Genomic DNA, 17,646 nt, shown 5'->3' on the forward strand with positions numbered 1-17,646 from the left:
TTTACTTCCTCCTTGATAGCTGGTGCGCTCTTAAGACCTCTTAAGGATCGGCCCCCTTTTTCCAATGTACGCCTAAAATGACATACTCAAATCGAACTGCCTGTAGCAAAGATATGCATTTTCTTGGTACCATTTGAAAGGAAACACGTTGAAGTTTGTGGAAATATGAAAGGAATGTAGGAGAATAACACATTAGATCTGGTAGAAGATGGTACAAAAAATACATTTTGTTTTCTTTGTATTATCTTTGAAATGCAAGAGAAAGGCCATAATGTATTATCCCATTCCAGATGCAATTTAGATTTTGGCCACTAGATGGCAGCGGTGTATGCAACGTTTTAGACTGATCCAATGAACCATTGCATTTTTGGGGAAAAAATGGTTTCAAGACTGCCCAAATGTGCCTAATTTGTTTATTAATAACGTTTCATGTTCAAAACTGCACTCTCCTCAAACAATAGTATGGTATTATTTCACTGTAATAGTTACTGTAAACTGGACAGTGCAGTTAGATTAACAATAATTTAAGCTTTCTGCCAATATCAGATATGTCTATGTCCTGGGAAATGTTTTTGTTACATACAACCTCATGCTAATCGCATTAGTCAACATTAGCGCAACTGTCCCACAGGGAACACACCAATCATGAAGAAGTTAGTGGTAGCGCACAGTGAAGGCTCTGTGCAGGATTTCACCACAACACTGAAACATATGGAATACCTCCATGAAATGCCACAAGTATAGCACAACAACTCTTAAAAAGCAAAGGCATTAATAAAAGTACAGACAGAAAGATAGGAGAAAATAATTGCTCTATACTGTTTAACAGCAGTAAATTTGGTCTCAATATATAGGAATGATTTTGAATGGTACATCTATACTACGAAAACAGATCTACATATAAGCAGAGGTAATGCAAGAAGGCACCATTCAAGTATACACGTATGATCATATAAGGAACACGAAATAATCAACGTTAAATCACCAATAAGTTGCAGCCTTCACTTGATTTCATTGGTTTTGTTAGGCTGTGACCATTTGTACAAACACGAGCATATCAGCACCACTAACAACTAGGAAATGGCAGATCAAAAGATGCACAGTTTAGAGTTCAGTAAACTTTGTTTGAGATAAAGAACTTTAATATATGCTATTTTGGTACCAAAAGTGCCAAGGCAAATTAGAACAGTACTGTCATGAGATGGAATGTTAGGCCCTAACATGGACTCGGGATAGTTTGCCAAACTCAGTAACTACAGTAGGCCTATGGCATTGGATGACAGAAACCTCTTCAACCTTCCTTCTCTCCATGTCTCCTGATTCGGTAAAAGGTTCACTCAATCCTTACCACCTTTGAAAACAGGTTTAGAATCAGATCTTATTAACCCAAAACCATCTTTGAAGCGAACTAACTAATCTGTACCAGTTGTTCTGGCTATAAAATTGTACCTACACCAGAAATATTCATCTCCAGTCTGAGCCACACTGTGTCTTCTAGTTCCCCCCTCTCTCCCTACAGATCATAGAAATCAAGGTGTGCTCCGGAGGGGTATTCATCCTCCAGCAGCACCTTCATCAGCTTAGCACAGGAGTCTTCACAGGTAAGCAGCTGACCCTGGGAGAGCATGACTGAGAAGGACTTCCTCACACCAGGGTCTGCCGTGCAGTCCCTGGCCTCCACCTGCATGTCCGTGTCCAGGGGACCTAGAGAAACACAGAGAGACAGGATCTAAGTTGGTCACAAGTCACTGGATGGTCATGTTAGAAAGGAAACAAATTGCAATATCGTGATAATGGGCAGTCATGATGATCCATTTCAAGGGTAAATTTCAGCTGAACTGGAATTGACCCCAGGCCTGACTGTAACATAGCTAAGTTCATAGGTCAAAGACATCCATAATAAATCCATTCAGTGCTCTATTTCAAAATCAGTAGTCTTACTACCTGGGGATTAATTTAATCTCCAATGCCAGGTTGAATTAGTCTGGCTAACGCCAAACTCTCGAAGTCCTCCTGACTTCAGAGTCTGAAATGGGGCTGTTCTCGGCACAATGCATCAAATGAAGGGTGCTGTGCTTTTACTGGTTGACTATCCTGTCTTTCTCACTCAAACACCTACAAGCAGCCACACACAGCCCCAGGGCACCGCCCCCTTCCATTACAATGGTTGGATTTTCAAATTTAAAAAACTAGCGGAGGGGAAAAAAACATTTCAGGGAACCAATCAAATATGTCGCACAATTTCTGAGCGCATATTGCATTAACAAACAGCCTCCTTTCCAGACCTGTGTGGTCACAGCTCACCCTGCGCTGTAAGTCACGTGGGTCGTGTCAGCCAGGCTAAGGTTGAATGGCTCTTGACAGACACATGAACGATGACCAAGTCAATTTCAAATAAATAAATATATAAATATATAAATAATAAAGGTCAGTTCAGGAGTGTGTACCTGAGGTGTATTGTTTTATTTATCAGGGGTTAAAAGCCTAAAGCTACCTGGGGAATAGTTGAGTACACGAAGGTCTGGCTCCTCCTCTGCCAGCACACGGAACATCATGTCTCTGGCTGCCTTGCCTGTGCAGTACAGCACCCAGGAGGGGAGGGGCTGCAGGGCACACAACGAGCTCACGTTGACTACACTGCGCCGCAGCCCCTGTCGTCGTGGGAACACCTGCAGCAGGCCGGCTGTCAGGCTGAGGGCGGAGCTTACGTTGAGTGACAGGTAGGAGTCCACCTCCGCCATGTTGGTGAAACTCTGGGCATAGCGCGACACGTCTCCCAGAGAGGCTGGAGGGGGAGGGGAACGGGAAAATGTCAGATTATACAACTGTTGAATTATATCACTTAATTGCAGTGTGTGGACTAGGCCTACTAGGCTGTATAGTCCGACTTTGTAATTTTGGGAGATTTGATGAGCACAATCAAATACAATTAGATTTGATTCATAAATAAGTAACTAAAGATGAAAAAATTAATGAGACCTAATTTGAAAATCTGTAAACTGAACACTTTTTTTTTGGTTGGATAATTGTCATAGTAGACGTATGGCAGTCAAGCAAGCAGGAAGGCAGTAAACGGTTACAGGTGGATGAATAATTTACCAGCATTGTTTATCAGTATGAGATGTTCAATATCCTCGGAGGAAATCTCTTTCGCCGCCCTGATGACACTTTCCACCCCTTCTTTCATTCCCAGGTCTACGACAACACAACGAGTTACCAACCCTGCCCTGCCCGCATCCGATGAAGCCAAATTTTCCTGGAGTTCCCGCAATTTCTCATCGGAGCGAGCGGCCAAAACAAGCACCGACCTCGGTTTAAGTAACAGGGAAATCTCTTTCGCTATGGTTCGGCCAAATCCTTTGGACGCCCCGGTGATGATGCACAGCGCTCTCCCTAGGTCCTTCGCGTCTGGTATAATTACGTTGGAGATACCATTGGCCTGCATTTTGGTGAAATGGGAGCGGAAATGTACAGCTTCTACTTATAAAGGCTGGGAGAGTTTTGTAAAGAACCGTTTTAAAATAATTGTTCAAATCGATTAGATTGAGGAACGGATATGGATGCCAAAAATAAACATGACGAATGAGCACTCCTTTTATCCCGCCCACTTTATGATGTTCAAGCGAATTCGCGACTTAGTTTGTACAATGAATAAGCAAATGTTTTATTAAATGCCTAGATGTGGGCTGTGCTGGCCAAAATGTGTTCTTATCAATGATGTATCTTATTGTAGCGATATCCGCGGTTATAAACTGGGGTCGCTACATTATTTAAGCAAATGAAAAATTAAAATATAAGATAAGACAACCGAGGTAAAGACAGTTTCTGAGCCATAGACTCCAAATAAGTGTCATAATGTTGGAAAAATTGCCCACAACATTGCACAGGTCTTATTTTCACGATTTGGACATTAATTCGCGTTTCAAAGCTAATAAACATGTGGAAATGTGAGCAGCATTTTGTAGTCCTAGTTGAATTCGTTAGGGAATGTAAACAAAGTACAAACTTTTTTTACATTCAAATTTCAATAGTTCCTTGGTCATGTGACCTAGTGACTTCAAACAAGGTTCAGAATGTCCACTGACTACCCTTCTATATTGCACACCCTTTAGTTTGTCCATTTTCATCTCACATGGTTTTACACACATTTTTCTAAATTTAGAATTTCAATAGCTCCTTGGTCATGTGACCTGGTGACTTCCAACAAGGTTCAGCATGTCCACTCAGTGGCCCTACACATTGCACACCCTTTAGTTTGTCCATTTTCATCTCACATGGTTTTACATGAATTTTTAAAAATTTTAAATTTCAATAGCTCCTTGGTCATGTGACCTAATATCCGCTGACTACCCTTCTATATTGCACACTCTTGTTTGTGTACTGTAAAATCACGCGTTGTAACGTACATTTTTCATAGTTTCACATTTGCAATAGCTCCTTGGTCATGTCAATTACGCTCCTAAGAAGCATGCAGTGTATATACAGCCATATTGCATAACCTCTAGTCATGTATCTTCTATATTGTTGTACATTAATATTAGTTTGACAATTACGGGGTTCAGTCCAGTGTTGTTTACCCTTTTCTTTAATATTTATCTACAATAATTGGTTGTTCTAAGTACTTATTTTCCCTGTTTTTTATTTTTCCACAGTATTTAACAGTGGTACACAATAGGAGAGAGACAAATAATATCTCCTTTCGTTGTTAATATCAACCATAAAGGAAAAAGTATAAGAGTCATGCTATTAATTGTCCAAAGCAGGGATGGAGAGTGAGCTGGTGAGGTAGGCTGCAGTGGGTTTGCTGGTCAATACATATACTGAACATGTAACCACAGTAATGGTGGCTAGTAAATCCATGAATAAAAATGTAATATTGACAAATTAAACTGAAATTGTAGACCTTTAATCTTTTAAAACATGTCAGACACTTAACTTCAAATAAGTATGAAACATTTCCATGTTAACTTTCTCTTTATCCCTGGTTGATGGACATTTCAGAGCCTCTTCAGTGTGGATGGGGTATAGCATACATTTTCAACAACAAAGGCTGCACTTCTAGTTTGTGTTCTTTATTCTTTTGTCTTCATTCCTAGGCACAGCACATGGAACCACCGTTGGCATGCAACACATTCAATCTAAAACAAAACAAACGTAACACGTTATAAATAATATCAAGTATCAATGCTGTATGACGAATTAGCCATCCATTGTGTTATGTCATAAATTGTCTTACATGCCGTCACTGTTGTCAAAAGATTATAAACATGTTAAATAAAGTTACTAACCCAGTCAGTCTTAGGGCCACATCCAGGTTCTTTATCAGTGGCACACATGAAGCAGTTGTTGGCTTTGTTGAACTCTGAAATCATAGGCATGAAATGAACATATGGCTGTCCCACACAACTACATAAAAATAAAGAATTTACATTTACTTTAAATTAAATGTCATTACATAACAGAAATGTTTAGTATATTCATAGCCATTTCTTTTCGCAGTTGCTCCATGTGTTTTTTTGAAGGCTCCATGTCAATTTGGGAGGGGATGTTGGGGAAGTTCTGTGCAACTTCCTTGGCCATCTACACCAAAAAATAAAATAGAGTTTTTGACCTAATTGTCACAACAGCTAACCATTCATTATTGAAAATATAACTACCAAACCTGCATTACAAAGACCCCACCGCTGAAGGTGTCCTGCTGCATGGTGTGAATTATTTCCCCTCCTTTCCACTTTATGTCCACCCAGTCGTCTTTTCCATGACAGGATCTTCTCATTTTGAAGTATTGTCTTTTTTTATGTAAACATAATGGAATTATGATTAGTTATAGGCAAATGAATACACAAGCCAAATGTGTATGCTGTTTTCCTTATCACTATAATCTAGTAGGTAATTTCCTTTATGCCCCTTTCTACACACAGCCTAAATTATAGGCACTGAACCATTTACAGGACAATAATAAAAGTAGCATATAGGATCCAACCCTATCACATAGTGAATAAATGTAGAGCGTTTATAGACTTTAAGAAAAAAATATTAAGTGACAGTTACATCAGTACGCGCTTAAAGAAAGTCATATCACAAAGATCACAGATGACAGTGCCCACTAAATCTATGACAATAGAAAATGAATTGTAAGCACCAAAGTGTTTGCCAAAATAATATCTGAAAATGTCAGTTGTTGAAAATAATACTTCTATTTGCAATACCAATTTATGATATAGGCAGTTGAGGAATATCCCATGTACCAACACTACATGTAGGACGGACATAAGACATTCCCACATACAGTATTTTTTAAATTTCACCTTTATTCAACAAGGTAAGCCAGTTGAGAACAAGTTCTCATTTACAACTGCGACCTGGCCAAGATAAAGCAAAGCAGTGTGACACAAACAACAACACAGTTACACATGGAATAAACAAACATACAGTCAATAGCACAATAGAAAAGTATATATACAGTGTGTGCAAATGAAGTAAGATTAGGGAGGTAAGGCAATAAATAGGCTGTAGTGGCGAAATAATTACAATTTCACAAATAAACACTGGAGTGAGATGTGCAGAAGATGAATGTGCAAGTAGAGATACTGGTGTGTAAAGGAGCAAAAAAATATACATAAATAAATAAAAATATGGGGATGGGGTAGTTGGATGGGCTACTTACAGATGGGCTACGTACAGGTGCAATGATCTGTAAGCTGCTCTGACAGCTGATGCTTAAAGATAGTGAGGGAGATATGAGTCTCCAGCTTCAGTGATTTTTTTCAATTAGTTTCAGTCACTGGCAGCAGAGAACTGGAAGGAAAGGCGGCCAAAGGAGGAATTGGCTTTGAGGGTGACCAGTGAAATATACCTGCTGGAGCGGGTGCTACGGGTGGGTGCTGCTATGGTGACCAGTGAGCTGAGATAAGGCAGGGCTTTATCTAGCAAGGACTTATAGATGACCTTGAGCCAGTGGGTTTGGTGACAAATATGAAGCGAGGAACAGCCAACGAGAGCATACAGGTCGCAGTGGTGGGTAGTATAGGGGGCTTTGGTGATGAAACGGATGGCACTGTGATAGACTGCATTCAATTTGCTGAGTAGAGTGTTAGAGGCTATTTTGTACATGACATTGCCGAAGTCAAGGATCAGTAGAATAGTCAGTTTTACGAGGGTATGTTTGGCAGCATGAGTGAAGGATGCTTTGTTGCGAAATAGCAAGCTGATTCTATATTTAATTTTGGATTGGAGATGCTTAATGTGAGTCTGGAAGGAGAGTTTACAGTCTAACCAGACACCTAGGTATTTGTGGTTGTCCACATATTCTAGGTCAGAACCATCCAGCGTAGTGATGCTAGGCGGGTGGGCAGATGCGGGCAGTGATCGGTTGAAGAGCATGCATTTAGTTTTACTTGCATTTAAGGGCAGTTGGAGGCCAGGGAAGGAGAGTTGTATGGCATTGAAGCTTGTCTGGAGGTTTGTTAACACAGTGTCCAAAGAAGGGCCAGAAGTATACAGAATGGTGTCGTCTGCGTAGAGGTGGATCAGAGAATCACCAGCCTCAGGAGCGACATCATTGATGTATACAGAGAAAAGAGTCGGCCCGAGAATTGAACCCTGTGGCACCCCCATAGAGACTGGCAGAAGTCCGGACAACATGCCCTCCCATTTGACACACTGAACTCTGTCTGAGAAGTAGTTGGTGAACCAGACGAGGCAGTCATTTGAGAAATCAAGGCTGTTGAGTCTGCCGATAAGAATGCGGTGATTGACAGAGTCGAATGCCTTGGCCAGGTCGATGGATACAGCTGCACATTATTGTCTTTTGTCGATGGCGATTATGATATCGTTTAGGACCTTGAGCGTGGCTGAGGTGCACCCATGACCAGCTCGGAAACCAGATTGCATAGTGGAGAAGGTACGGTGGAATTCTAAATGATCGGTGATCTGTTTGTTAACTTGGCTTTCGAAGACCTTAGAAAGGCAGGGTAGGATAAATCTAGGTCTGTAACAGTTTTGGTCTAGAGTGTCACCCCCTTTGAAGAGGGGGATGACCGCGGCAGCTTTCCAATCATTGGGGATCTCAGACGATACGAAAGAGGCTAGTAATATAGTTTGCAACAATTGCGGCGGATAATTTTAGAAAGAGAGGGTCCAGATTGTCTAGCCCAGCTGATTTGTAGAGGTCCAGATTTTGCAGCTCTTTCAGAACATCAACTATCTGAATTTGGGTGAAGGAGAAATGGGGGAGGCTTGGGAAAGTTGCTGTGGGGGGTGCAGAGCTGTTGATCGGGGTAAGGGTAGCCAGGTGGAAAGCAAGGCCAGCCATAGAAAAATGCTTATTGAAATTCTCGATAATTGTAGATTTATCAGTGGTGACAGTGTTTCCTAGCCTCAGTACAGTGGGCAGCTGGGAGGAGGTGCTCTTATTCTCCATGGACTTTACAGTGTCCTAGAACTTTTTGGAGTTTGTGCTACAGGATGCAAATTTCTGTTTGAAAAAGCTAGCCTTTTCTTTCCTAACTGCCTGTGTATATTTGTTCCTGACATCCCTGAAAAGTTGCATATTGCGGGGGCTGTTCGATGCTAATGCAGTACGCCACAGGATGTTTTTGTGCTGGTCAAGGGCAGTCAGGTCTAGAGTGAACTAAGGGCTTTATCTGTTCCTGGTTCAAAATTTTTTGAATGGGGCATGCTTATTTAAGATGCTGAGGAAAGCACTTTTAAAGAATAACCAGGCATCCTCTACTGACGGAATGAGGTCAATATCTTTCAAGGATACCCAGGCCAGGTCGATTAGAAATGCCTGTCAGCTGAAGTGTTTTAAGGAGCGTTTGACTGTGATGAGGGGTGGTCGTTTGACCGCGAACCTATTACGGACGCAGGCAATGAGGCAGTGATCGCTGAGATCCTGGTTGAAGACAACAGAGGTGTATTTAGAGGACATGTTGGTCAGAATGATATCTATGAGGGTGCCCGAGTTTACGGATTTGGGGTTGTACCTGGTAGGTTCCATGATAATTTGGGTGAGATTGAAGGCATCTAGCTCAGATTGTAGGATGGCTGGGGTGTTAAGCATATCCCAGTTTAGGTCACCTAACAGTACAAACTCTGAAGATAAATGGGGGGCAATTAATTCACATATGGTGTCCAGGCGCTGCTGGGGGCTGAGGGGGGTCTGTAACAAGAGGCAACAGTGAGAGACTTATTCTGGAAAGGTGGATTTTTAAAAGTAGAACCTCGAACTGTTTGGGCACAGACCTGGATAGCATGACAGAACTCTGCAGGCTGTCTCTGCAGTAGATTGCAACTCCACCCCCTTTGGCAGTTCTGTCTTGGCGGAAAATGTATTCACATACATAGAGGCATTTTTCAGCTAGGATTTTACCAATCAGAATCCAGACTAGATATGACAATGTTGCCAGCACAGGATGTAATACACCCTTACAACAATCTATTTTTTGATCTTCTTGACTTCTTATCTGGTAAACTGCTACTGTGTGTCAATAAAAGAGCCCCAATTAGGGGTTAGTGTACTCCAGTAAAAAAGGGCTGGTTTAGATTAAAAACTATTGCCCTGTGTCCCCATTCATAGGGGCATGAGAGACTAGTCAGTGGTAGAATTGAGTTGACATTTTATTGGCCCAAACACCCACAGACCCACTTGGTTGAGGTTACTCATGGACAGTAATTAGTAATAAAAAATGTTTTTGCATTGATGCATTGTGTCTTCTAACTGTCCAAGAATAGGATCCAAAGTGTTCGGGAGTATTTGTTCCCATAAATACAAAGGAGGATGTCTCTCCTCATACCTCTGTCACTTTAGCCAGACTGCCAGACTGTGCACCACAGAGCCAATCAGGAGAGAATACATACAGGTCTACGGTGCCAATTGAAAGTCAAGGGGTGTGTCTGTGCCTTTTGGATTACTCTCTCTTTATAGAAAACCTCTGTGGTTCAAGTCAAGAGCTACCCTTCCCCTTTCAGTCTGCTCTGCGCATGTCTGAAAGTGACAGAGCCAGCAGCCAAGAGAGTTTTTCACAGTATGTCATAAAAAAGTATTACATTCATAAGTTTATGTAAAATGCTAATATGTATTAGATAAAGTACAATGGAATAACTACGACCTGAATTTGAATACAGCATGTTCCGATTCCTCCTTCTCTTTCTGTCCAGCAGGGTCAACCAAAAACACTTGGCCTCATGCAGATACTGGGGAAGCAATATGGAAATGTATTGATCCCTTAAATTATGTTACTATTAAAATACCCATTTCACAACCCTCATACCTCTTCACAAAAATGTACCTAAATCAATGTATTACTGCCTATTACTGTGATTAAAAAGAGCATATGAAACATTGTTTTTCATGAGGCACCTTCCTTTACGCACCTCTGTTCGAACACCTCTCCTGTCCTTGATCCATACCACATACAGCCATTTGTGGATCTTATCAGTGTCCATGTGAAAGTTAGTTATTGCGAGGATGGAACATTTGATGACTTAAAAACATTTTTGTTTTTATACCCATGTGAAATGAAGGCCTGCAAAGTTTACAGATTTAAGTCTAATAGCATGAGATGAAAGTAGACAAACATCAGAGTATGCAATATGAAGGCATAGTCAGTGGACATTCTGAACCTTGTTTGAGGTCACTAGGTCACATGACCAAGGAGCTATTGAAATTCTACATTTTGAAAAATTAATGTAAAACCATGTGAGATGAAAATGGACCAACTAAAGGGTGTGTAATGTGTGTCTATGCCATTGGGTTAGCCACAACCAGTTTTGAAAGGAGTAATGTTTAAAGAGCTATTGAAATGTGAACATTTTGATTTGTCACTATGTTGACGGTCCCTAACTGTTGGAAAACTACAGGCGAATATCCGTCGAATATCCAATCTGAAACTGTCTTCACCTCGGTGATAAGACATTATTTACTAAATCCAATAACTTAACTCAGTGCAACGTCAGTGCAACATAATCCTGACCTGTGTTCCACTAATTGGTCGTTTGATCAATCACAGCAGATCTTTTCACATTATGTTTTTTAGAGCTGATCCGATTGGTCAAACTAATAATTTGTGGAAAAAAAGACCAGAATTGGGCTGCCTGTCTAAACGTAGCCATATATAATAGAACTGTGTTGAGGAATGTTTTCCAGTCTCACTTGATCTGTTTTGTCGAAACCAACCAATCTAGTGATGCTCAACTTCCAGAGTATACAATAATGTATGCATTTTCACTACACTAAACTATCACACCTATTTTTTTTAAATTAATTTCCTTTTTGTGCACTTCAACATTGTCCCTTATGTGTTAATTGTCTGAGTACATTGAGAGATCCATCCTCAGATGAGATCTATTCTTTATCAATGAAGAAATCTTTAGTAAATTGGTGATTTAGCTTTACACAGTCTGTACATGAGATTATCCATTAAGTAAATAATTAGATTTTCCAGTCTGTGTCCAATTTTAAGAATACATACATTGCCTGTCTAAACTGGTGTGTACATGTATTTGTAACAGTTGTTTGTACACCTGAATGTCACACCATACACCTTTTTCTTTACAACCAGATGGAAAATAGATATGGAATTCAACATGCCACATGATTTGTTTCATACATACTTACAGAAGAATGTGTAGCAAATCTCACCACATGACTTGACCACATGACTCAATTTACTGTATTGGCCCTCACCGAAGAGCAGCTTTTATTACAACTCTTTGAATCATGTCCATATCTATTAATTACAAATCATTCATAATTACCTATTTATTACCTATAAGTTACCTTGCCACACACACCTGTCTTTTTATCTGATACAATTATCATCCATGACCAAGAAATGCATGAAATGTATAGGTCTACAGAGTAAGGGGACAGCACTTGGTCACAGCATGCAACATTATGGTTCACACAGGGTGTGGCAAGTACTGTATCTACAGTACATGGTGCACGGGAGCTGAGGAATATTGCCACATAATGTCATGTTGTAGATTATAATGTATGATGATATGGATCAGAATGAAGAGGATTGTGGATGTTTAAAACATTTAAAAAAGTCAAATGTTACACTCAGTGCTTGACTTGAGCAATTTCTACAGCTTGAGTTCCTGCACCTCTTATAGAATATTACCTCAAAAGTATTGTGCAGTTCCTGCAACTAAATATAAACATCTATTTCAATCCAAGTCAAGCACTGGTTACGCTTTTAGTATGATATGAATCCATGTCTTTCTTTTCTGTGGGAAAAGGGACAATCATTTTTAAAAGATATCCACCCACAGTACCAGTCAAAAGTTTGGACACACCTACTAAATCCAGGGTTTTTCTTTATTTTTACTATTTTCGACATTGTAGCATAATAGTGAAGACATCAAAACTGAAATAACACAAATGGAATCATGTAGTAAGCAAAATATATGTTATATTTAAGATTGTTCAAAGTAGCCACCCTTTGCCTTGATGACAGACACATCTCAACATCATCTGTTCAGAGGAGACTGCGTGAATCAGGCCTTCATGGTCGAATTGCTGCAAAGAAACCACTACTAAAGGACACCAATAATAAGAAGAGGCTTGCTTGCGCCAAGAAACACGCACAATGGACATTAGACCTTGGTCTGATGAGTCCAAATTTGAGATTATTGGTTCCATCCCCGTGTCTTTGTGAGACGCAGAGTAGGTGAAAGGATTCTCTCCGCTTGTGTGGTTCCCACCGTGAAGCATGGAGGAGGGGGTGTGATGGTGTAGGGGTGCTTTGCTGGTGACACTGTCTGTAATTTATTTAGAATTCAAGGCACACTTAACCAGCATGGCTACCACAGCATTCTGCATCGATACGCCATCCCATCTGGTTTGCGGTTAGTGGAACTATCGGTTATGAGTCCTTCACTCGCAAAGTGAAGGAAAAGCAGCCAACAAGTGCTCAGCATGTATGGGGACTCCTTCAAGACTGTTGGAAAAGCATTCCAAGGGAAGTTGGTTGAGAGAATGCCAAGAGTGTGCAAAGCTGTCATCAAGGCAAAGGGTGGCTACTTTGAAGAATCTAATCTAGAATCTAAAAGATATATGTTGTTTGGTTCCTACATGATTCCATGTGTGTTATTTCATAGTTTTGATGTGTTCTCTATTATTCTACAATGTTGAAAAGAGTTTTAAAAAATTAGAAAAGCACTCGAATGAGTAGGTGTGTCCAAACTTTTGACTGGTACTGTACATTGAGAGTAAAGTCAGGCCATTGTTGTCTTGCTTTATTCAAGCCACACTAGGGACATCATTTAAACCCAGTTTTAAGCCCTTATTTGGTTCTTTCTGAACCACATAGTACCAGAGTAACACTGTGGATCTCTCATTGAAATAAACATTGTGTCAACTTGGAACTGTTGTGAATGAAGCTGTATGGATAATGCATAGAGCTTCAGACAAGTAGGGAATGTGGAGTTAATAATACATTAGCTTTAGATTATGTTTTGGTATGAGTTGAGGACAGGAGTGACAGTGGAACACCGTGGTTTAATAGTGAGTAATGTTGTTTTCATACCAACAAAATATTAGGCTTACAGTAAATGTTGTTCGACAACAGAGCATAGTAGTAAAATGGGGAATAAAACCCTTACTATATGATATATTCAGGTGTTTCTAATCTAGGTTTTAACATTAAATCTTGTATGTTATTCTCACAATCACATTCTATCAAGTTCCAAGCTCCCATGATTAGGCCAATGAGGATTTGATTGGTGATGTTATCATCTAGCCACACAGTGGCAGTGTTGGTCTTTCACTTTTAAAAATGGAAGACTATAGTTGATCATGTAACAGAGGTCTTAGAAGCAGAACATAAAACACACTTGTCTCTCATGGATTGTTGGAGTAGGCAAGTGCAGCAAGTGAGGAGTGAGTGTAAAATCTTGTATGGAGAGGCAGTGAAAGTAGTTCACGCAGACACAAGCAGGGCACCTAGAAGAGCAGGTATTCTAGAGTAGGCCGTCATTGTAAATAAGAATTTGTTCTTAACTGACTTGCCTAGTTAAATAAAGGTTAAATAGAAAATAAAACAAATACAAAAACCAGAATGAAGTTTGAGAATGATGTAGGTAGCATAATGGGGGAGAACACAAGACTGGTAGTAGACATGAGGAAGGTTGTTTGTTTGTGACAGCAGCAATCAATCGCACAGAAAAATTACAATCTAAGACTAAGAAGATACATATTATAGAGGAGCAGGCAGTAAATGATCTTGGAATTACAAGACTGACATGTTAAAATGTAAAGGGTGCAGGGGCGCCACTTTGGTTTTAGAAGTGTGGGGGGGGGCATAACCTGGTGGGGTGTCCTCCCCCAGAATTTCTTTGGGCATCTAAAGCTCACTTCCTGAATTTTTACACAATCCAATATGCCATCTCTATTTAGAGCAAAAAGTAAGCAAAAATGGCCACAGTCATCAAACTAGGTAAGAGATCATTATTAAATATGTTTAAGTGATTAATAAGACTGAACTAGATCAAAGGTAATTCAATAATAAACATTGTGTTGCATCTTTAACCAATAGCCTAACAAATGAACAAGTCTTGAAAAAATACAGACTTTTGATTGTTTTTATTAAGACATCACCCATATCAAGTTTCAGCCAGATCAACCAGCCAGTCCGAGCCGCCTACATGCCTGACCTCCACCAGTCTAGTCAATAACTCAACTCTCTCCCAACACAAGTTCCTTCCCAGTTCCCAACTTTACTTTCTTATGTTCCCAAAGGAAAGGTTTGGAAACAAAAAAAATCATGCAAAAAAAACAACATACACCTCAAATATACATTAACACACAGAAACAGCAAATCCTCCATATAATTAATCTCATAGGCCTAATAGTACTATAGAGCTCTTTTTACACAATATAGCTGGAACGCCCCGTCCTGTCCCTAGGGGTCCACCACCCTGCAGCGCCCTAACCCAACACACCCACTCAGCTTTAGGATCTTTGTGTAACAGTCATTATTGGTTTTGGGTGTGTTAGGTCAAGGTGAGAGAGACAACCCACAGGACGGGAGATCCCCAGGGCCAGGACTGAGCAGCCCAGCAGCTAGGGATTGCCTACGTAGGTATCTCCCCTGATGTGGACATGTTTTCAATACAGACTCTTTTATTTGTACTGTAATCCCTATAAGGTGATACTTTATGAAAGTTGCCCAGTATATACAGTGCCTTGCGAAAGTATTCGGCCCCCTTGAACTTTGCGACCTTTTGCCACATTTCAGGCTTCAAACATAAAGATATAAAACTGTATTTTTTTGTGAAGAATCAACAACAAGTGGGACACAATCATGAAGTGGAACGACATTTATTGGATATTTCAAACTTTTTTAACAAATCAAAAACTGAAAAATTGGGCGTGCAAAATTATTCAGCCCCCTTAAGTTAATACTTTGTAGCGCCACCTTTTGCTGCGATTACAGCTGTAAGTCGCTTGGGGTATGTCTCTATCAGTTTTGCACATCGAGAGACTGAAATTTTTTTCCCATTCCTCCTTGCAAAACAGCTCGAGCTCAGTGAGGTTGGATGGAGAGCATTTGTGAACAGCAGTTTTCAGTTCTTTCCACAGATTCTCGATTGGATTCAGGTCTGGACTTTGACTTGGCCATTCTAACACCTGGATATGTTTATTTTTGAACCATTCCATTGTAGATTTTGCTTTAGGTTTTGGATCATTGTCTTGTAGGAAGACAAATCTCCGTCCCAGTCTCAGGTCTTTTGCAGACTCCATCAGGTTTTCTTCCAGAATGGTCCTGTATTTGGCTCCATCCATCTTCCCATCAATTTCAACCATCTTCCTTGTCCCTGCTGAAGAAAAGCAGGCCCAAACCATGATGCTGCCACCACCATGTTTGACAGTGGGGATGGTGTGTTCAGCTGTGTTGCTTTTACGCCAAACATAACGTTTTGCATTGTTGCCAAAAAGTTCAATTTTGGTTTCATCTGACCAGAGCACCTTCTTCAACAGGTTTGGTGTGTCTCCCAGGTGGCTTGTGGCAAACTTTAAACGACACTTTTTATGGATATCTTTAAGAAATGGCTTTCTTCTTGCCACTCTTCCATAAAGGCCAGATTTGTGCAATATACGACTGATTGTTGTCCTATGGACAGAGTCTCCCACCTCAGCTGTAGATCTCTGCAGTTCATCCAGAGTGATCATGGGCCTCTTGGCTGCATCTCTGATCAGTCTTCTCCTTGTATGAGCTGAAAGTTTAGAGGGACGGCCAGGTCTTGGTAGATTTGCAGTGGTCTGATACTCCTTCCATTTCAATATTATCGCTTCCACAGTGCTCCTTGGGATGTTTAAAGCTTGGGAAATCTTTTTGTATCCAAATCCGGCTTTAAACTTCTTCACAACAGTATCTCAGACCTGCCTGGTGTGTTCCTTGTTCTTCATGATGCTCTCTGCGCTTTTAACGGACCTCTGAGACTATCACAGTGCAGGTGCATTTATACGGAGACTTGATTACACACAGGTGGATTGTATTTATCATCATTAGTCATTTAGGTCAACATTGGATCATTCAGAGATCCTCACTGTACTTCTGGAGAGAGTTTGCTGCACTGAAAGTAATTTCAATTTTTTGGATTTGTTAAAAAAGTTTGAAATATCCAATAAATGTCGTTCCACTTCATGATTGTGTCCCACTTGTTGTTGATTCTTCACAAAAAAATACAGTTTTATATCTTTATGTTTGAAGCCTGAAATGTGGCAAAAGGTCGCAAAGTTCAAGGGGGCCGAATACTTTCGCAAGGCACTGTACCCTTCAATCTTGTAATAAATCAAAGCTAGTGATACATAACTTGACATTATGAGAGGATAACAAACCTTCCAATTAATGGCAGTGCATTTCTTAGCCGTTGTAATGCTTGGTTACACAGTCAATCTTCTGTACTCCCTCCACTGAACTCTGCATCTCCTTCCGTACATTTTTCAAGGACAAGATCACCAAAATAAACTCATCACTGACTGATCCATCTCCCCACCCCTCCCCCGGTTATCATGCGGTAACAGAGAGAACATTCTATGACTAGGGTGGCTCACATCTGCTACTGAGAGGGTGATCACACAGTCTTCAGGAACAGCTGATGCTCGATGCTCGCATACATGCTTCAGTGTATTTCTATTTGTATTTATTATGGATCCCCATTAGCTGTTGCCAAGGCAGCAGCTACTCTTCCTGGGGTCCAGCTAAATTAAGGCAGTTTATTACATTTTAAAAACATTACAAAACATTCACAACAGACTGTGTGCCCTCAGGCCCCGACTCCAACACTACCAAATATCTACAAGACTAAATCCATGTGTATGTGTGTATAGTGCGTGTGTGTATAGTGTGTAATCGAATCAAATCCAATTTTATTGGTCACATACACATGGTTAGCAGATGTTAATGCGAGAGTAGCGAAATGCTTCTGTGGGTCTAGTTACGACCGTACAGTAATATCTAACAAGTAATCTAACCTAACAATTTCACAGCAACTACCTTATACATACACAGGTGCAAAGGAATGAATCAGAATATGTACATTTAAATATATGGATGAGCGATGGCCGAACGGCATAGGCAAGATGCAGTAGATGGTATAGAATACAGTATATACATATGAGATGAGTAATGTAGG

At 40.4% G+C, this 17,646-nt stretch overlaps 1 protein-coding gene and 1 long non-coding RNA gene across 2 annotated transcripts; one reads left to right on the top strand and one right to left on the bottom strand.

Moving 5' to 3' along the window:
- Positions 1 to 1,120: 1,120 nt before the first annotated feature.
- On the bottom strand, positions 1,121 to 3,593 carry LOC110509835 (sepiapterin reductase). Its single transcript, XM_021590971.2, has 3 exons — positions 3,100 to 3,593; positions 2,495 to 2,785; positions 1,121 to 1,704 (listed from the first exon to the last, which is right to left on the bottom strand). The coding sequence occupies exons 1-3, from the start codon at positions 3,443 to 3,445 to the stop codon at positions 1,514 to 1,516; spliced, it is 828 nt and encodes a 275-aa protein (XP_021446646.2). The 5' UTR covers positions 3,446 to 3,593; the 3' UTR covers positions 1,121 to 1,513.
- On the top strand, positions 2,760 to 4,889 carry LOC110509836. The gene is made up of 2 exons (XR_002471491.2): positions 2,760 to 3,082; positions 3,194 to 4,889. It is a non-coding gene; the product is annotated as an uncharacterized LOC110509836 (long non-coding RNA).
- Positions 4,890 to 17,646: the final 12,757 nt, after the last annotated feature.

The sequence above is a fragment of the Oncorhynchus mykiss genome, chromosome Y (assembly GCF_013265735.2).
Source record: "Oncorhynchus mykiss isolate Arlee chromosome Y, USDA_OmykA_1.1, whole genome shotgun sequence".
NCBI lineage: Eukaryota > Metazoa > Chordata > Actinopteri > Salmoniformes > Salmonidae > Oncorhynchus > Oncorhynchus mykiss.

What these genes read in the sequence shown, in the direction of transcription:
- LOC110509835 (XM_021590971.2), bottom strand. Translation starts at nt 3,445, where the DNA reads ATGCAGGCCAATGGTATCTCCAACGTAATTATACCAGACGCGAAGGAC. An exon ending in CATACTGATAAACAATGCTG is followed by an intron (nt 2,786 to 3,099) that starts GTAAATTATTCA and finishes CTCCCCCTCCAG; the next exon opens with CCTCTCTGGGAGACGTGTCG. An exon ending in TGTACTCAACTATTCCCCAG is followed by an intron (nt 1,705 to 2,494) that starts GTAGCTTTAGGC and finishes GTGTTTCTCTAG; the next exon opens with GTCCCCTGGACACGGACATG.